The 20,963-nt window shown below is 44.7% G+C and overlaps 1 protein-coding gene across 8 annotated transcripts in view; it reads right to left on the bottom strand.

Annotated features, from left to right (window-relative positions):
* Nucleotides 1-360: 360 nt before the first annotated feature.
* The window catches only part of GRAP2 (GRB2 related adaptor protein 2), a 103,998-nt gene continuing 83,395 nt past the window's right edge, over nucleotides 361-20,963 (bottom strand). For 7 of the 8 annotated variants that reach the window (XM_013180960.3, XM_013180965.3, XM_013180962.3 and 4 more), the window contains 7 exons: nucleotides 12,992-13,094; nucleotides 9,693-9,784; nucleotides 7,292-7,411; nucleotides 5,961-6,126; nucleotides 4,198-4,329; nucleotides 2,001-2,120; nucleotides 361-1,619 (listed from right to left, as the gene is read on the bottom strand). In XM_013180960.3, coding sequence (XP_013036414.1) covers nucleotides 1,440-1,619; nucleotides 2,001-2,120; nucleotides 4,198-4,329; nucleotides 5,961-6,126; nucleotides 7,292-7,411; nucleotides 9,693-9,784; nucleotides 12,992-13,069 — 888 coding nt within the window. In that variant the 5' untranslated portion in view covers nucleotides 13,070-13,094 and the 3' untranslated portion in view covers nucleotides 361-1,439. Of the gene's footprint in view, nucleotides 1,620-2,000; nucleotides 2,121-4,197; nucleotides 4,330-5,960; nucleotides 6,127-7,291; nucleotides 7,412-9,692; nucleotides 9,785-12,991; nucleotides 13,095-18,055; nucleotides 18,248-20,963 lie in introns of those variants that run through there. The other variant, XM_013180958.3, reaches the window with a different exon arrangement.

Genomic DNA, 20,963 nt, shown 5'->3' on the forward strand with positions numbered 1-20,963 from the left:
ACCTATTTCCTGGATTTTTTTCTCCCACTAGGACTAACAAAAGATAAGAACATTTTTCTTGCTGAGTCTGATTTGGTTTTAGAGTCTTTTCACTTACCTTTTCTTTCTTTCCCAAGAATGATAATTCATCGCTTCCTTGCTGACTGCTGAGGTTCCACATGTTGTGAAAAATTCGGGCAGCTTGTTTAATATAAACATGCATGAGCGGTGGCTAGGCAGCAGTATCTCTTTCTCGGGGTTTGGATCATTTTAATGTGCATTTGCAGTATATTTGTATCACATCTTGGCATTCACTCAGCAATGATTTGAAATCCTATTCATTTACCTTATTTCATCTAAAAGAAACTGGAACAGAGAATAGACTGTTCAATGGCCACAACTTTATTGTCTGTACACTGTAAAGTCACAGCTCAACAAGTCGCATGATGCATTCCACTGGCAAGTCAGAGTTGTATACCCAGTGATCCTGAACACCCCACCTTCTCAAGGAAAGAACTTCTGGCACGAAACAGAAAAACCTCTTCTCCTCAACCCCTTCCCAACTCAGTTTTAGAAAGGTATCAGTAAGGGATATCCACTGTTGTTATTCAATCCAGGGGATATTCAGTTAGTTGAAGGGCCTGACCTGCTCTAACTAGGATGTCGAATGGGATGTTTAGGTACCTTGGAAAGCAGATTGAAAATGGGACAAGTTGTTGTTATAGGGTGCAGACAGAAGTGCAGGAGAGCAGGACTATCTGAAGAAGCTATGAAATTAGCTTCTCACCCTCCTGTATCTTCACCACTTGGTTGTTTGTACAAAAGCTTACAGGACCCCGTCCCTTCATCTGGTATATCCACACATTCCATGCCCACAGGAAGTACTACAGGTGCAAGCCAAAAACTATTTAGAAAAGTCAAGGTTGCCTTGCACGTCAGCCTAAGGACCCCTTACTTTCCATCCCTACCTGAAGGATTAATGTAATTACCCATCATCATTTAACTCACCTGGGCATTAGCCCTGCCTCTGAAAGGAAGGTGAAACAGAGCCTGAAGGTACTATGAGTGCAACCAGATCTAAAAGAAAGGGGTAGTGCTACCTAAAGATTGAAGCCTGACTTGTCTGAGGTGCACTTCCACAAAACAAACCTAATTGCAGGAAGTTATCAATACTTAGCCAAAGTAATAACAGGTCAGGGAGGATCCAGCAAGGTCTCAGTAAACAGTCCGGGATTCTTGCTCCCTTCCCCTTTATGGATGTAAAAAAACAGGGGAAAAAATTCCCACCCTCTTCAAAGGGTTCTGTTTCTTACCAACATTTCAGAAGATCAATTCCCAATAAATTAAGACAAAATCAAAAACACCATATGTCCTGGGGGCAAGGGAAGGTTCACTCCCTCTCTGTCCCTGTCATGTCAGAAGAGCAGCTCTGATACGGCCTTCTGGGGCATACCATGCCCTCACAGGAGCACCGGTGTGACATAGTTGGCAGGGAAGAGACCTAGTTCCCCACGCAGACGTCCTTTCCACCATGATGGGTTGGAGCTGTCTAGAACCTCTACGATGTCTCCACTGCGGAAGCCCAGCTCGTCATGTTCCACAGCATCGAAGTCGTACAAGGCACGGACCCATAGCGTTCGCTGGGAAGGAGATAGAAACAGGCAGGGAACAAGGAATCACATGCTTGATCCAGACCCACTGGTGAGCTCAGGCTCACTCACAAAGTCCCAGATGCCTATTGCGTTGAGCTCATGCTAAGTTCCCTCTTCTAATAATTCTGCATGTTAACTAAGACTGATCTTGAGAACAGTCTTGGAACTACGCTCATGTAGATTCAAGCAGATTCAACCACATTCAAGCAGCTGTGATAGAGTCTTGAGACTCAGAAACATCTTCTAAGATGTATCTCAACAGGCATAACACACTATTCCTCGTGCAACCTCTGTGCAGGTAGCATTGCCTAGACTGCTTGCCATTGACAAGGGACCCACTGAGCTGGGCCTTGCAAGTACATCACTCACTGGTGTCTGCTGGTGCAGGGGGTCTGTGTGTCTCCGTTGCATAGCTGCTGCACTTCCTTGGCCATGATTCCTTAGTCCATGCAGCCCTTCTTTCCTGTCCAGGCTCCCCCCATATCTATCCTAGAAAGACAACAGCAAGAGAAAAGCCATGAATATACTGAGGTGTAAGAATGAGGGGCTTTAAGAGTCATTGGTGGTCAGGGTCCAAGCCTCATACAAATCATCTTAAAAGTCAGCTTCCAGTACAGTCCCTGTGCTGCAGTCCTGGAAGCAATGCCTCTCATGGAAGAGGTCATCTTAGACTGTTCTATTTTGGATTTTTCTTCTTAGAAGTTGGAAGTTGACTGTTCTCAGCTGTGTTCCACATCTGCTGAGGGGCCAGTGGCTTTTTTGGCTTCTGGGAGTTTTGGAGAAAACCTAAGACCTATTCCTAAGTCCTGGAGAAAACCTAAAACCTATTATAAATCACAGGTGAAAAGCCAGCTCAACAAGGGGATTTTTGCCTTTCTGGAGTTATTATGACCCAGTCTCCCTACTTTACTTTTTCTTTGGGCTCTCCCACACTGTAAAGAGCAGGGAACAGGCCTTCAAATCCAGTAGCTCAATTAGCGAATGAGGAAAGAGAAAAAAAAATCCATAGAAAAAATTGCATGACTGCACATCTGAAGTCATATCAATACAAATCATCCAGGGAGCAAGTTCTCTTTTGTCTGCACAACCAAGGAGTGCTGAGCGTCTTGAGCTCTTCAGGCCTTTACATGCACCGAGGTTGTTTTTACTTTTTTTTTTTTTTTTTACAATAACAATCTGACAGAATCTGTTATCACGTTAGCTTAGGTTGCCGCAGTACTTCAGTGACACAAGATCTGATCAGTTGTATCAACAGAGGGGAGGAAGAACAGCTTGTGTTTGCTGTGAGCAGCTATTGTTTTCTCCCTCTTGCTGCTGATTTTCTTGCACCTACTCTTCTACATGCTCACTTGGTGTCACTTACGCCTTTGTCTGTCTAAAAGGTCCCTGAGACTGGGGCACAATTTGCACCTCGGCTGTCCCTGCCTAGATGTGACTGAACTCAATTTGGCTTTGCAGCTGCAAGATTTACTGCATGGACACTTCACACCTCTGAGTCTTTCTGCTCTGTAACGCATGTGACTCAGGCATAGACAGTGCTCCAAAGAGTGCAGGTCCTCAGCTTTGTCAGAGATTGTGTTATTCCACCATCAGTCCCCTGACAGGCAATGCTACTTGTCTGATGAGAGAACAGCCATTTCATGATTGTCCCTGGCCATGTGATACAGGAGTTCTCACATCTTAAGGAATGTGGCTTTGGATTTCTTCCTTTCATCAAGACAAGTCCTCTCCTTGGCTGACGCTACACTGTCTCTGCCAAGAGACGTGAGACAACCCCAGTGTCATGGCTTTGGCTGGGATAGAGTTAATTTTCTTTGTAGAGGCTCACATGATGCTGTGTTTGGGATTTTTGGGAAAAGTATTTCCCCCCTAATTAATCAGGAAGAACTTTGAAAACATCACCAAGGATTGCTGTTGTCCTCTCCATTCCTATGCCAGCAAGAGAGCAAAGAAACATCATGCATCAGGGGTGCAACGTGATGAAAGGGAATACAAAGGGCCCAGAACAGGAGGAGGAATGTTTTGGAGGAAGCCAGGGTTTTCTAGGTTTACCATAGTCATTTCTAATCCCTGATGTGTTTTGTGGTTCAGACTGTCAGTGGAATAAGACAGAGAAGAAACAGACAGCAAGGTTTCACTTGTTCTACAGACTTGAGAGGAGTTCCTGAAACTACCTATTTGTGTGTGCGAGATCTGGGAGTGTTTTTCCGAACTGTCACAAGACACTGCCCTTGCTTTCCATTTTTTGGGGTGGAGCTCAGTACTCTCAGGCTCCCAGTGAAAGGGTTACAGTGTGCTGATTTCTTTTTTTTTTTTTTGCTGGTTTGTCATTAAGTCCCAAAGATTACAGAACTAAATAAAAACTGACATTTGTTTCAACCCAAAAGATCTGCCCAGGCCACTGCCATCATTGCTGCTACTTCCATATGAAGATATAACTGACTCTGCCTCCTAAAGCAGACTCAGAGTGGCAGATTTTGATAAAGTGACTGTTCACTTGCTACCAAGCAATCAAGGCCAATGTTTCATGTGCCCAGGCTTCATGTGACCTCTTTCCTGGTAATACCTGTTGCTGGTGCAGTACAGGGACTGGATGATCCACGTATCTCCTGGATATAGAAGAATGAGCTTCTGCAGATGCTCCACCCAGATGGAGTGCTTCCCATCCCATCCGTTCGAGACTCCCACCACGCCTTTCCTGATGGAAGAAAGATCCCAAAAGTGAGGTCAGGTTTTGCTTCCCACCACAACCCTGACTGAAGCTTAGCAATCATTACCTACTGATCATTATCACGATCCTTCACCTTGGAGGCTCTTCCAAAAGTATGCTCCTGCCCCTCTGAACAGAAGGACAAATAAAGAATCCCATATTTTAGATCTTCCCCACCCCCGATTCGAAAAGTGGGTAGTAAAAGGTGATGCTGGGCTGGAAATGTGATCACTGATGTGAGGACCAGCATAGGAGGCAAAATCTTTCTGGAAATACTGCCCTTAACCTTCATTTGTCTCTGCACTAAAATCCGTATATTACTATCATTTTATCATATGGTTGTAGCATCTAGAAGTTCTAATTGTGAACTGAAACCCCACTGTGATGAGCGCTAAACATACCCTGCTGAGCCTATCACCATAACAAATATACAGAGCATTTGCCAAAGCAAACTTGACTCCTGTTCTTTCATTTGCCTGTCTGCATCTTGGAGCAAATGCTGTTCCCTTTCCCTCCCTGCTCAGAGTCAGCCCAAACAGGTTGTCTTACTGACAGATATACATGCATTCAGTCTTTCTTTCTCCTTCCCCAAACTATTATTTGCTGTGATCTGTTTCTCATAGGTCCCATAGTGTCTATTTTACATCCTACTAATGCATTTTTAAAGTGCTGAATAAGTGGTCTAGAAAGAGACAACAACACAAGCCCTTCCTTCAGACTGAAAAATAAATCCTCTCTTTATTGGAGCCAGAAAGAATGACCCACATGTAGCTTATAACACTCTCCCGCTTCAGTGAGCAAGTTGTGCACTTTCTGCCTTGCCTCTACCTGTACATCCTGGTAATTTAATACCAGAATCCGTTTCCCAGTAAAGCAGGACTTTGGTTACTGCAGTGACCAGGTGTGTTCACTCCCACTATTGTGTGCGCAACGCATAGCAGCCTTTACTATGTCATTTGCTTGTTCTCCTGGCACAAAACCAGGCATTCACTGGACTGGGATTTCCCTGCCTTCTTAAACATCTACTACGTCCTTCCTGAATGCACAGCTTGTTCCCAGATCTGCTATGTTCTCCTCAGCAGGACTTTTCAGCCCCCTACCAGCCACTGCGCCAGGTTCTGCCTTGGGTTCCTCCACATCCCTTACTACACTCACTAAGTAACAGGAGACAGATGATTCTTCTTAGCACAGAAACTTTCCACTGTAATAACAGCTGCACTCTGTGTGCATTCAAGGACGCTAGGAAACCAGACTCAAATTCTTCTCAGACACAGCCTAACAGCAAACTTTGTACCAGACCTTATGAAATCTAGGCGTTTCATAAGGCACGACCTGCTTCCCTCGATTGTGCAAGGCATCTTAGGATTTCAGCTCTGAGGCCTCAGCACAGCTTTAGCAAAGCACCTCTGTGCAGATTTGCAGCATTTTCTATCACAATCCAAAACAAAATCAGAAAATTCTGCTCAAATTAACTAAAAATCTATGTTGCAGGGCCCACCAGCATAGTGATATGATTGGGTTTCCAAGGACAGACCTCCCTCCTAGATATTCTTGTGAGCTAAATTCCTTCAGTAAAAGGGTTTCTCCCTGAGGAACTCCTAAGGATAGTTTGTGTTTACCTTCTCTTCTCGTTCGTCCCTCAGGAAGATCTGCTTCTGCCTGGAGATGGAAGTTGTCTTGTAGTAGTCTACCAGCTTGTTTAGCGAGTAGAATTTCTCTGTCCACAAGTAGTAGTTACCCTTTGAATCCCTCATCACTTTGAAGTGTTGCACATCATCTTCATGCCTGAATCCAGTTGAAAAAGTAAGAGATCACCAACTGGCTTGCACCTTCTTCTTCTTAGAAGAAGTCTTTTCCCGAAGGGAGCCTTAACAGTTCTTTCTGACACTTGGCCAAATCTAGACTTCTGGAAAGTAAACCATTCGTAGCCCTTATGTGTACTGGACCTAGATGTGGCTCTGTATTTCAAATGACACATCAGTTTGCAAACGTGGAATGTTGAAAGGCTGGCCAGTCACAAGTGCTATCAGAACAAAGCATAGGGTTTTAAAGCCTCTCATTTGAAATAAAGGCCAGAGGAGCTTTGAGGTCCGCAAATATCTAATAGCTTTATTCTGTACTATGTATGAGACACAAAGGTACAGTTGTAGTCTACCCTGAACTGGAAGGGATGACTTAAACAAGCATCTGATACACAGAAAGAGGTGGCCACAGCAAAGTTAGTGTTCCTGGCAAAATGTTTTCCTGCGTTCCCCCCAGATAATGTTTGAACTCTCTGAATCAGAAACTTCACAATGCTTAAAAAAGGCATTGCCAATCACTACTTTAATTTAAAACTGATTATTGATTGAACATTGATTAACTGAAAATCAGAAAACCAACCATCATTTAACAGCTCTGCTTTGAAGCTCTGAGAATACACTAAGATAGGCTGAGATACACTAAGTGGCTGAAATGAAGGAGGGCTGCTAGTAAAAAGAAAAAAAAAAAAAAAGGCTATTCTTATCCAATGGCTGTTTTATTGATCTGTGGGAAATAAGTTAATAATGTAATTCTGGTAGTAGTGGAATTCTTGGATATAGCAAATGGCACTGTCAAGAAAATAAACCAAATGGAAGGCACACTTTTTGCACTGTGGAAGATGTCCTGTGAACCACCTTGCTTTGCTGCAGCTCCTTCAGAGAAGCAAGTCACCAGGGGATGCAGCTTTGAAATGGGGAATCCACTGTGTCACTTGAAAGGCAGAAACATTTGGGAATCAGATGCCTAATTCATTCTCATTCATGTGACACAGCAGCACTGCCAGCGACTGGCAGCATGCAAACTTCCTGAGAGGCAATGTCACATTAAGACTCCTGTCATTAGGAAGCCAGACCATTAGAAGAGACCACTTATGGAAGAGACCATTAACCAGGAAAAGGGACAGGAAAACATTGTGCGGAGCAGATACCTGACAGAGATGGAGAAGTCACCATGAGAGTTCTGACTGGCCCGGACAATGAAGGAACCAACTCCTTTGCTCATGAGGATGTTCTCGGCTTCGTGGCGGGATATCCTCTCATCAAACCATCTGTCAAGTGGGAAAAATCATGGAGACAAGAATAAAGAAGGTGAATTAAATTAAGGAATAGAAAAACTGAAGGTAAGGAGAACATGAATAAGCAGGATGGAAGAAAGACAAAACAAAATAATCAGAGGATCCCACATGTCTACTCCCACTGGCCATGTGGAGGCAGACCATTTTCTCTGAGCTGTAAAAGCATGTGCATGCAAAGAGAACCACGTAAGCTTTGGCCTGCTAAGTAACACTCAGCTGAAAGTGTAATTACAGGCACAGTAGAGTAAGGTGTTAGTCAAGGAAATTTAAAATTACAAATGTGTATATATATGTACATATACGCACAATTCTCAGACATACATCAAATTGCTCTTTGTAAACTGATTGAAAATTACTGGACTGTGATGGATATATTGCAAGGGACAAACATAAATTTTTAACAGAAGCAAGGCATGAAAGTTCAGTACTAATAAATTGGCTTTTGCAAGAGTTATACTACCACAAAATCTCAGAAACACAGAATACATAAGTACGCTTATGTAAATTTAACCAAACATAACAAACGGATAGTATAAGGCACTGGACAAATAATGAGAAAAGTCACCTTAAACAGTAAAATAATGTAGTGTCAATAGGAAATTTTAAGTGGAGAGAAAAAACATCATGTACACTCGTATATGTCTGTGGCTAATAAGATCTACAATCTGCAGTCTTCTGCCTTTATGTAATGCTTAATTACCTGTATTGCATTACAATTAAGGACTGATAATTTCAGACTGTCATTTTCTCTTTTGAGTTTTGTTATTCTTCTCCATCACAGTTTACCTATGTATCATTAACAATCAAAAGGGAAATCAGACTTTAATCACCACTGATAACTGCTCTTGATGATTATTGACAATACATAGATAGGAAAAATGGCCCATCAAAAATAGGAGACAACTTTCTTCCCTACATCTGGTTCTAGCATCTGGCCTTCAAAGTGCAGACGTGCTACTCATAGAAAAGTGTCAAAGTGGAAATGTTTCTTCACAGTTCTCGCACAGAGAAAACATCGTGAGGAAAATGTGTGTGAAAAAAAGAAGCTGCTAGTGTCCCTGCATGACGCCACAGCCCTGAGAAAAAGTGAACAAGCACAATTAGCTGGGAGATTCTGTCCCCATGAGGCCCAAAAGCAACAGCCCATATTTGTAAAGCAAATTAAAAACGTCCTTCAGCTCAGCCAGGCAGGCTGGCTCATGTCCAAACAGACTATCCAGTAAGTGCCACCTCCAAAGGGGACAGTGGCACTTCTCTGTAGGCCACAAAATCCCTTCACGCTCCCAGTTCGCCTGCCCAGGGCACCAGCGTGTTAGAGCTAGCAGTACTGGGCTTGGTGCACGCTCTGCCTCCTTCTTCTGAAATGCTTCATCACTTTTACAAAAGATGGCAATTAGAGGGGCTTCAGGGAGGATTTCTGCCAACTGAAAGGAAAAAGGTTATAAAAATGCCACCCGTTGGCATATTTATGGCACGGGGCTGGACAGCACATTTAGCAAGTGTTTAAACACCTATCAGTCCTTGCTGTCGTGTCATCTACGCGGCGGGGAGGGAGGAAGGGGGGTATGCCTGTCCTCTGGCAGATCTGTGTTTGGGTGTGCAGTCACGAAGCGTGGAGAGGGGTGTGTGTGTGTGTGTCTGTGCGTGTGTGTGGGAGCAGGGTGGCATGTCTGGTCTATCGTCTCTGTCAATCCATTAGCAACACCAGCTGTCACATTTCGTGCAGCATTGCACTGACCTCTAGTGCATCGAGAGAAACTCGCACACGCTTCGTGGGGGGAGGGAACGTGGATGGCAGGGTAGGAAAAAGGGAGTTAATGTAGTTAAGAGTGGGGGGGGGGGAGGCGGATTACATTTTTTTATAATTCATTTATAGAGAGTTCTCGCTCTTCCTTTTGTGCTCAGACTCTGTCTCTGTTGCCAAGACTTCACATCATGCCTATTCTTCTGTCCAAGGAGAGCTAAATGCAGTTCCTGCCACATCCCGGTGACATCCCTCTGAGCAGCAGTAACAAAGGAGTCACTTGAGAGTGATGCAGAGCATTGAGAACCATTCAGTTCGGAAAGAACACAGGATGCTTCAGGGTAGGAATAAGGTGCGCTGGCAGAACTGTGTATAGCATTATGGCAGTCCTTGCCAGCCTTAAATTGCAGTGTGTTATAACCAGTGCTTCCTCTGTCACACCTGCCTACCTGCACGCACACACAGACACTCTCTGTGGCACTGTGTAATGGTGGTGCCCACAACACTTACGGGGGAACGTGAAAATCAATGAAGTTCTTAGGAACGTAGCCCTCTTGACCCCTGAGTTCAGCCTTGTACCACTCTTCCTGGGAGCTCAAAACCTGCAACGGAGAGACAGATAAAATAAATGCATCTCCTGAGAAAGGCAAAAGGAACTAAGATTCTGATAGAAAACTAGAATTTTGTGTAAAAGAAAAAAAGAAAAAAAAAAAGAAAGAGAACTCCTCAATACGCTCTACTTCCCACCCACCTCGCAGCAAGGGTAGTGGCTGATGACCACTTCACTGCAAACAAAGCAGCAATGAAGAATGCTGGGTGGAATTAGACGGACAGCTTGTTAACTTTATCCCTTCATCTGAATGCCGTTTCAGGTGGCTGGGGATGCAGCCTGAATATCTCTGATGTCTGTGAGATGGAGGAAATCAGCTCTGAAGGAGTTAATAGGGGTTTAAGGAGTTCTCTGTGCTGCTTTTAATAGTTAGTACTGGATCATGTCAGCTTCACAAGGGAGGAAAAATCCATGAAAACTCCTCTGACATGTCTGTGTATGAGGGGTATACAGCTATACCTCTGTGTGTGTGTGTTATGGCTGCATGGATATCATCATGCTCTCTTGCAAGTCATTTTGCAAGAGAGTATTTAGTGGGTTAAGTCCTCAGCAGCCCTGAGCTTGCCAGGGCAGATAAAAAGTAGGAGGCAAAAAAGTATTTTAAAGCCACTATTAGCCGCTTCCAAAATTGCTGGACAGCAGGAAGCCAGCCCACAGTGCACACTGGCGCAGCTTCGCGAGTGTTGACATTAATGTTGACTGGAATGGCCCTGAGGGACAGCACCACTGACCAGGGACTGCCCAAATTCACTGCTCCCTGGCTGATGGCCTCTGATACAGCTCTAAGTTAGAGGCGAGAGGACGGATACAACCATTTTGTGATTTTGCCGCAAATGGTGTGGTGTTTGGTTTGACGTTCCAGTTCCTGGGATGGAATTCCTTTTTATAAAGTAGAACATGTTTCTGTTCCTTCTGGGTTTGGAGAGGAGCCTGAAAGTGTGAGCCCTGACAGTTTTTGAAGAAAAAAAGCAAGTGAAAAAGACTTCATTTGAAATCTATTGTTAACAATAATAATACTCGTTCTGTAAGCCAATCTCATGTGTTTGGGAGCTTAACACACATTCTAACTGCTTGGTGCTGGCAACAGGATGTTACTGTCTCCGGGGCTGATTCCCCATTGCCTTGCCTGCCACACAGGCTTTTTCCGCGCATCTGGGTAATGAAATGTTGAGGAGTAGAAAGCTGTGGAGATCTCTGCTTGTCCGGTCACTGCTTCACCCACCCCGGGTGCTGGATTAAGTTTCCTTTTTGCTGCTGTGGCAAACCGAAGGGGATGTTAGCTACACCCTGTGCTGCCTCATGGCCTGCGCTGTTGGCAGCAGGGTTTCCAGAAGGACCTACCTGATGGTCCTCGGTGAAAAGCTGGAAGGTTTCACTCAGTGTGTCATCCTCTCAAAGAAGGATGTGGGTGTGTGTGTGTGTGTGAGAGAGAGAGAGAGAGAGAGAGGGTGGATTTCCTCCTGTCACTGGTGGTTGTGGGCCTTGTGTTTCCTGTTTTCTAATCTCTACATCAATACTGTTCATCTTATCTCCCTCACAGATCAGAAAAGACAGCCGGGAGGTTGCTCAGGCAGCAGAAGGGGGCTCGGGACAGGGTATGAATGTGTGTGTGCGTACGCCAGAAGGAGAGATGTTACTCAGGCGAATTTACCGTTACTATGGCTTGGGCGGTGTTATTTTGTTCACCTCAAGGACGTTAAAACAGGAGGCAGCCTGACTTTTGCGATAGTGAAGTTTCAGTGACAACTAATATTAATACTGGTGTGTAGCATTATTTGACACTTTTCATCAGTAGCTTCTAATGTAATTTGAAAGGAAGCTTTAGCTTATGATGATTTTACACGGAGAGAAATGGAGTAACAGAAGGAAAAGTGATCTTGCCAACACTGTCACCCAAGACAGGGGCTTAATGAAACCGCAGTCCCCTTAGAAAGCAGATATCAGGTAAATACCAGGTTTGTGTGGACTACTCTTGTGAGGACTACTCTTGAACTAAGGAAGAATCAGGAATGAGAGTTTTCATCAACCCTTAAGAGAACAAGTGATTTCTCCAGAACACTTCTCATAGCTCTCTGGAAAAAAATGGTCTTTGATCTCAATGAGTTCTGGATGCCATCAGCTTTGTCTAAGCTTCAAAGATTAAAAGGGCAATAAAACAAAAAATGGTGATGGAAGAGGCAAGGCTGAGATGTAATATCTGGCCATTAAATGGAACAGCTGGGAATATACAGAGAGGTAGTAAAGGCTTCGTGGCAGAGCGAGGGTTTAGACCTGATTGTTGTACAACATCCCTTCGGCCAGTGAAGGAGTCAAGGCCTTAGAGAGGTGTTTTACTCAGTCATTTCACACTAAAACAGAATAGCTATGCTGTGGACTGAGAAGTGAATAAGTAATGAGGGTATAGGTTTAACAAGTAGTCCCCTATGGGACTTCAGTAGGGTTCTAACTGTTCTACCATAACATAAGCCAAACAACTTTAAAGAGACTCTCATACTCTCACATGCGCTGTATTGCATATGATCATCTCTACTTCTGCCAGTCTGTCGTTCTTTCACTACTAAATTCCTGCAGGGTGTATATAACAGTATTAGCTGAGGACCATTTAAACTCTTCCATTATGTGTATAACAGACTGTTTTGTGGATATTTCCTCTTCCATTTGCAATTGCCTAAAACCCCTGTGGCAACTAACAGTGATTACTTACAGTGAAAAGTTACGTATAAGTTCTACAATGCATGACACCTATCATTTCTAACAGTTTAATAGTTGGAAATAAGGAAAACAGCAATCTGTCTGGCCCACACTCATCCTGCCTACCTTTAGACATAGTCTTCCTAAACACAGTTACCCTAGACTACCCATATAGTCCATGAAAACAGAGTGAATCTTCAAAATCTGTTCTGCCAAAGACCTGGATCTCTTCCCCTGCAAAGATACTTCCTTGCTGACTACTGGAGGACTGTAGGACAACTACATTTGTAGTTTAGGGACCTAAAATCAAGTGGAGCGGACACAGACTCAAGCGACCTGGGAGTTGCTGGTTGACGTGTAGCAAGCCATATGGGTGTCTAGTGTCCTGCATTTCTATCCCAGTTAATGGACATCTGTGTTCGTCTGTTTTGTTAATGCAAATTGGAGCACAGAAAGACCTGGCAGAATCTTGGCACTGAGCTGTGGTCATGCCTGGAGCTGCGCTTACCTTCAGTATGTCCCCAGCCTGGAAACTCAGCTCATCCTCTCCAGAAGCAGTGAAGTCAAACTTGGCGATGGCTTCCATACTGTGTCTTGGTGGCAGGGCAGAGCTGGAAGAAGTATATGCTTGTCAGCATCAACGAGCTGCTGGGACTGCTGAGTTTAGCTTATAGAAAGCTTATAGGCAATGCTGTGATTTGCACATTGCTGAGAATGCACCTACCATTAGAAGAAGGTAGTTACTAGACACTGAAAGACATTAGCAGGCAGAAGAGATGGCATGGCCAAGAAGATATAACTTGCTCAAGTAATTCAAAGAATCCAATGTGTAAGCTCATTCCAACAGCTGCAGAAATTCCTCTGCAGCAATTTCATGGAAAAGTTTGCACACATCACCCAAATAACCTGGTAGCAAGGAAAAGCTTCTTCTGCGTAGACCAAGGACCACTCTGACACAGTTCCCAATAAAGCAAGTGATTCTGTCATGCAATAGAAGAATGCAATTGCCCTCTGCAATGACTAACTCTTTATCTCAAGAGAGAGACAAATTGTGGACAAAATGAACAGCTTGCAATAAATGTAATTTTTTCTTGGATGGAGTCCACGATTCTGAAGGTTGAAAGAGACTTTTTTCTGTGATGGCTTAGCATGGCTAACCACAACTTTCAGCCAGGAAAAACTGTTTGCAGAAAGACTCCAGTCCCTGTTTTGAAGTGGACAGAGTGTGAAACTGTAGCACTGACAAATTTAAGGCATGCACCTACCCTTCCTCAGCGTTCATAACTTAGGAGCCTGAAATGTACCAGACAGCCTGCAAACCAGAGCCTGCTTTTCATCAGCAGAGCACACGTGGCAGGGGAAGTAGCAACACGAGCTTTGCTTCTTCACCACTTCCTGCTCATGTAACTCGGGACCACTTCTATGATCAAGAGAGTTACTTGGTTCCCATGGCTGGCTTGTGGACCCTGCAGCCCGGCAGTGAGGCTGCCAGTGACAAGGTAAGAAAAGCTAGGCAGCGCCACATTCATCAAAGGCGCTGCTGGGGGTTGTTCTCACAGTCCAGCTTGTGAAGACCATCCAACAGCTCTAACACAGAAGTAACTTTAATGGTTACTAAGCTAGGTTCATCTGAGAGCAATGATCCTGAAGCCAAAGGCTCCATTACCTACCTTCACCTCCCACAAAAAAAATACAGGAAATACATAGAGAGGTTAGAAGGAAGAAAATTACAGACAGAGGTAGTGCTGTTGAGATGGCACCAGGATTCAAGAGGAAAAACGCCGGCATGGAATGATAAAACATTTCAGAGGGAAAAAACAAACAAACAAACAAACAAACCAGGAGATCTAGTCAGGATAGCCAGTCTAGCTGGGAACTAGTCACAAACCATTGGGGTGACTGACTTGTCAGTGCCACCAGTGTTGACTGAGGTGGTGGCAGATAGCAATGCAGCAACACCAAGGTTTGATCCACAGAGGCCGACTGTTCCCTCCTGCCTGATGCCTGCCTCACCAGCAAGGACTCTTTGGGTGTCTTTACACAGGCAGTGAGCGTGCTAATGCTTAGCATGATATTTCGGTAAATCCTAGCTGGCTTCTGTGCATGTTAACTGTATAAAAACAGTTATTTATTGGCTAAGTTGTGTATTTCCTGCTCGCAGAGTCCCTTTGCGCTTGACAAAAGATGCCTGGATAAAGCAATCCACAAGAGGGGCCACAGCGTCACTGGAGATTAGTACCGAGATCCGTTATATCTCATTTCTAACTACAAAAAAAAAAAAAATCTTCACTTGCTTTCTCTTGGATTCCGTTAGCACCCTCTTTTTTTTGCTGCTTATTGCAGGTGAATTTGTATTCATGTGACTGACGCGAGCTACGCAGCAAATTGGTGAGCAGTCACGGGCAGCTCTGCCCGTTAAGCGCGAACCCTTCCTGGAGCAGCCGGGCTTGTTTCAGTGCTGGGGCCTCCCAGGTGGCTTGGCACACACGCGGCTGTCGTGACCTGCCATATGCCTGCAGCTCCAGCCCAGTGCCTCAGAGTTTTGTCAAACGCTTCAATACTGAGTCGCAGCACCTTACCAATGTGCTTTATTCACGTTATTGAGCTTCCCGGTTGTTCCCCCGACCTTTTCACCTCCTTTTCTCACCATCCACTTATTGATGCTCTTTAATTCTTGCTTATTTGCACTGTATGTATCAGATCTGCAAATATGGATTAAGCTTGGCCTCCGATTGCCCCTCACTTATTCAAGGCACTGGTGTAACTCTGTAGGCGCAGATCAGACCTGATCTGGGGACTGTCCTCTATTCTTGCACTGACATGCTTGGAGCTCCAGTCTGCAACACCCCACAGCCTGTGTGAGCCACCTGTGCACTAATAGAGCATAAGGGAATGAAGTAGGGGTGGAATTAACCATAGAGGGAACTAGCTACACAATGATACCCTTTCATGGAAGGGAACTGAAGAAAAAGACCGAGGAAAATTATTTTAATAAGGGATGTATTTCAGCATTATATATTGCAGCAGAGGGCTGCTGCAGAGAGATCAGTGCCAGGAGTGCAAAAGATTCCTGGAACTCCTAAGTGCAGAGCATTAATCTCAGCTTGAGAGAACAAAACAAAACACACAAAACAAAAGCAAGCAGTTAAAAACAGTAAACTGCTTAAATACAAATCCAGTACTTGATTTTTGCTCCTTAGTGACAGGAGAGACAGTGGGGTCTCTCTCTGCAGGAGGTATGAGAGGAGAGAGCCTTTCGTTTTTCAACATCCCAAGCGATAAAGATGCTATTGGAGACGTGACTCCCTCAAAGGGAGAAGGGCTTGCAAAATGGTTAAAGTCTCCTCTCTCACCTCATTTTCGATTTCAGCAATCACAACCATGGGGAGAGACCAGAAGACAGATACCTCTTCAAACAATCTAACACATGGATTAAATGTGCTTTTCATTGCCAGCGGCTGGATTTAGAAGCGACTCTAATACCATACACAGTGTTGGCTGTGTTGATAAATCAGCAATGCAGTAACACTGTGGCCTTAAGCTCTTTCCCCACCAACTACTAAAGCAACACTAGCCAATAATCCTGTCTTTGAACTCCAGCCTACCACTTTTCATCACCTGAACTTCAAACCAGTTCTGTTTTTCTGATCCTGTTCCTCCCTCCATCTGTACCTCGAGGATCCTCGCTCCGTGCGGGTCAGTGCTGGGCCCTCATGAAAACTCCCCTGCCAGGGGCTCTTTCTGTCCCTCTCTGCATGTGTGTGACCTCGGCACCATCCCACGACACACTGAGATGGGATTTTTTTTTGTAATTGTCATAACTTACATTTCATTTCTCAAGCACCTTTCATCCCAAAGGACAGCACTGCTGTTTGCAAACAGCCGGATTCCGCTTTTAACTGCCTGGTGCAACTCCTTTGAGCTTTCGAGTAACCAAGGACAATTTTAGACTGTGCATAATGTTCTGTGCGAAAATCACCTTTGTACAGGATTTAGCGTGCAGCCCATGCAATGTTTAAAGGAGGATTTTTCAGTTCTGAGTGTGGGTCGACTGGTACCTCCATTTTGTGCTGACTCCCTGCATGGAGGTGAATTTTCTCTGTGGTTCCCCACTGTAACGAGGCGGATCCAAGGGGCATGGGGCTACTGCCATTCTGTGGGACCAACACAGCAGAAGACTCATGAAAGGAGAAGCAAAAAGCGGCTCGGCTTTGAGAGCACTAGGTAGGTATTTCAGCTTGGCAAAATGCCATTCCCTGAGCAAGAACATCAGCATCTCTCTGTTGATCAAAAGCGTCAAGGCCTAAATCATGTCAGCAAGCAACGCGGTCTGACAGCAGCATCCCAAAGAGTTTAACACCGTTCCCCTACACCAAGCTGGATCAAAATTCCGTAACAGCAATGCCAGGGAAGGTCACCACCTACGAAGAGGTTTACCACTGCGGGACAGCCCAGGCTCAGCCCCACTCAATCTCACGTATTAACATCACAGAAGAGGGCACGGTGGCAGCGGTGTGCCTGCTTAAAGGAGCCACATGAACAAAAGTTTGATTTTCATGCCTGCAGCATGCACACCTCCAGCGGGCAGCTCCATCCAGTGAGGTTTTGCACTGATGGATGCCGTGTGAGCTGCTGTGCCTTTGTTCAGTTCTGCAAGAACAACCTATTGGACTGATGAGCAAACAGGGATGGAATTCAACCCCGAACATCTGTACAGAAACTCCAGATGACATTTCAGCAGAAACAATGGTGAAGGGACCCGTTATCTAGAAGAGCTGTGATAGATAAAAGCTTTGTTGTCACCAGCTAAGCCACATACAAGTGGCATGGGAATATTTCGTTCCAAAAACACAAACCTCTTGCTACCGAGTTAACGGCGCAGCTCCGCTGACTGTCAGTGATAAGAGGGTAAAATTTATAAGGGAGAACAAGTCACTAAAATGCTCAGCACTGCCACATTTAAGTCTTGGCTGTCCTGCCATCCATAGGAATTCAGAGCTCTGGGCTGAGACCCTGCACAACGCCCAGACAAAATATATCTCCTAGGAACGGGAATCACAGAACGAACAAACTTCCAGGGCTCTATAACCAACAGCAGTTGGTAGGAAATGCCCCAGGCAAGGATGGCACCTCATCTCCCTGAGGAAAACCTGGGCCTTCTGCGCTGCTTCCAGCCACGCCAGAGCAGAGCTGGGCAGCACCACGGGAAGCCTGTACACCGGCAGCACCAAAAGAGAGTATCACAGCACTGCAGATTATTGTGAGAGTATACAATCGTGAATCTTTGCTGTGCTAGGGTTGGTGTGGAGTACTAGGGTGGGGGAAAGCACCTCCTGTTTGCCCACCTCCTCCTTCGGTTTCCAGCAGGTCAGATTTGGCTGAGGGGCAGGGATTTGTCCTGCAGAAGCACTGCCCTGCTGGGGAAGCTGCTGAACAAGACGGCACTGGGATCCCATGCTCTTCCCCTGCCTTGCATTTCTTTACTTCTCCCTCCAAAAGCCCACCATCCTCCCTGGTACCTTTCCCACACAGCTCAGCCCCCCCAGGTCCCTGAGCCGTGCTCGCCCCATACCTTGTGGCAGCTCTCCTCTCCTCTGGCACCTTGCTAGAAAGCAGGAGGCACGTTACCATCTAGGGGACGGAAGAGAAGGAGAGCTCAGCCCATAGCAGGCTCCTCCCTGCAGCAATAATGTGCCACATCGGTAGCGGGTCCACGTGAGTGGACGATGACAGTCAGGAGTGGGCACGGGACAGATGTGGGGGCACAGCACGGTGCCCGTCACAGGACAGAGTGGGCACGGACCATTATCAGTCTCTAACGTTGGAAATATTTGGTACGATGCATGTTTATAATGGTGCTGGCAGTTGAAAAGGACCTGCCCTTTGCTGCTGCCCCAGCCCAGCCTGGTTTAACAGACAAATAAAGGAGGGTACGGTCCCTTAAAAAGTGTAAGTTGTACCCAAATAAGGAAAACAGAAAAGAGCACAGACCTGGCGAGTTAAATGAGAAACCATATAAAGTCCGTTGAAAAGCGTATCTTGAGGAACAAGTAGCTGCAGACATAAAAACATGTAATAAAATTATTTTCAAAGACAACAGAAGCAGGAAGCCTGCCAGAGTGTCTGCAGGGCTGACAGATGATTGAGATGTAAAAAGAGTGCTCAAAGAAGATAAGGACAAGGCATAAATGCTAAATGAATTCTCTGCATCCATGCATCTTCCAAAGGAATGTAAGTTGGTCCCTGCACTGGGGTTTTCTCTGCAGAGAAGAGCCAGGGGAACCGTCTCCAGCTGAAGAAATGGAAGAAGAGGTTTTAGGACAAAACAGTAAATGAACAGGAGTAAATCTGAGGATTTGATATTTTAGAAATCTTGACGGAAACCTAAACTTAGCATGAAATAATAACAGTTGAGCAATTAAGCTGTGGTATACAATGTAGTACCTAACCTGGCCTCAATACTAAGCCGAAAAGCAGCAAACACCACAATTTTTAAAAGTGCTTTGAGGGGATGCAAAGGGCAGGTCCATCTTCTGTATGTCTGAACTGATAGAAACAACTACGAAGAAAAGAATTACTGGGCACAAGAGAGAAACGACATAGCAATTGCCCTTCACGCAGCTTTTGCAGAAGGAAGTCATACTGCCCAAATCTGATGCAGTTCTTTGAAGGAGCTGATGAACACGTGGATACGGGTGATCATTTGATATGATGTACTTGCGTTTCTAAGTCCTTTCAGACGAAGACTCTCACCGAAAACTCTTAAAAAACCTCCTAAGCTCTCCAAGAGGAAGAGGAAAGTTCCTTTAGAGGATTAACAGCTTATTAAAAGTTATTAAATGAATGAATAGTTCAACATACTCATAAATAATCTGGAAAAAATGAAGTGACAAAGCTTACTGATGAGAAAAAAAAATCAGGGTAATACAAATTAAACCTGATCACGAAGACTTGCAGACGGGTTTCAAAATACTGTTAAAATGAAAGACAAATCTCACTGCTAATGACTGCAAAATAATGGATGTGGGAATAAACAACCTTAACTATATGAACACAGTGATGAACTTAAAATTAGCAACTATCACTCAGGAAAGATACATTTGAGCCCCTGCAGATAACTCTATCAAAGCATCAGCTCAGTGGAAGTCAAAAAGATGGGTTAGGAAATGTCAGAAAAGCAACAGAGAACAAAACCTGAAGCAACGTCGTGTCACCATACAAATCCATGGGGCACCTGTTTGAATATTTATAACTTGAATACGGCAGCTAGTTCTCACCCCTCCATTTCAACAATGGAGGCAGTAGTATTTGGAAATAATACAGAGAAATCACTAAGAATGACCAAAGGAATGGAAAGTTTCTGAACAAGAGAGGTCCACATAAAACAGACTAAGATCCTTCATCCTAGGAAAAAAGCTGTCTGAAGGGTAAAGGCAAAAGCAATGTGGAAAATAGTGAGAATCACGGAAAAGGCAAAGAGGAAATTTTTATGCATTGTTTCTCATATATACTAGCAGCTCATTGTAAAGAGAGCCGGGATCTGGCAGGCCCCAGTGAAAGAAACTTCACTGTCTACTTGCCTTTTCTTCCCCTCCTTCCCCAAACCCTGGCTGGGCACAGCCACATGGGCGGCGTTGAGCTGTAGCCTGACGCGATTCACCCTTTCCTATGAGCCCCAGGGCTTCACAAAACCCACCACTTTGTGCTAGTCTAAGACAACCAGTCCAGCAGCAAACGGTGGCCATTCCCACATGCACCACCCTTTCAGGAGGGAATGATGTCCCTGGAATAGCTGCTAGTGAAAACAGAGGTAGGCTGTACGTTATAGAGCACTCAAACCAGGAAGGGGTAGAAGGAATGAGGTTTCCCTCTGCAGAGGATAATCCCCTATATATTTTGCTGGAAAAAAAATAATATATATACGTATATATATATATATGTATATATATAGAGATGAGGATAGCAGGGGACCATAAGAAGTTTATAGCAGTCAGCTCTCATTGTGGAAAGTTTTACACATGGCTATCACTGCACACATCAGGAATACAAACTTCTGTACAGCCAGGTGCGACACTGATCCTCACAGTCCCCTTGTTTTTCAGCTATGTTCATTTTCATGCTCTGTGAATGGCCTGACAGATTACATTACATTACGCATTGTAATGACCTATTTTCTCTGTTTTTACCATGATGTGATCTAACGAGCCCCCCAGCAAGAGAGTTGCTGTGAGCTGTCACTCATGCCTGCTGCCTGGCACTGTCAGAAAGCACTGGCTGCCTTCCTGATAGATATCCAGAACTATTCCATGATAATATTGAATATATTTAATGTCAAACCCTAAAATACATGGCTTTCTCTGCCGCAAATAAAAGACTCAACAGTGGCAGGCTCCTAACAATGAGAAAGGATTGGGAATAGGACAGGATAAGAACAAACACTCTTTTCTTTCTTTTTTTTTACATCTATATACTTCTCCCCT

The sequence above is a fragment of the Anser cygnoides genome, chromosome 1 (genome assembly GCF_040182565.1).
Source record: "Anser cygnoides isolate HZ-2024a breed goose chromosome 1, Taihu_goose_T2T_genome, whole genome shotgun sequence".
Taxonomy (NCBI): domain Eukaryota; kingdom Metazoa; phylum Chordata; class Aves; order Anseriformes; family Anatidae; genus Anser; species Anser cygnoides.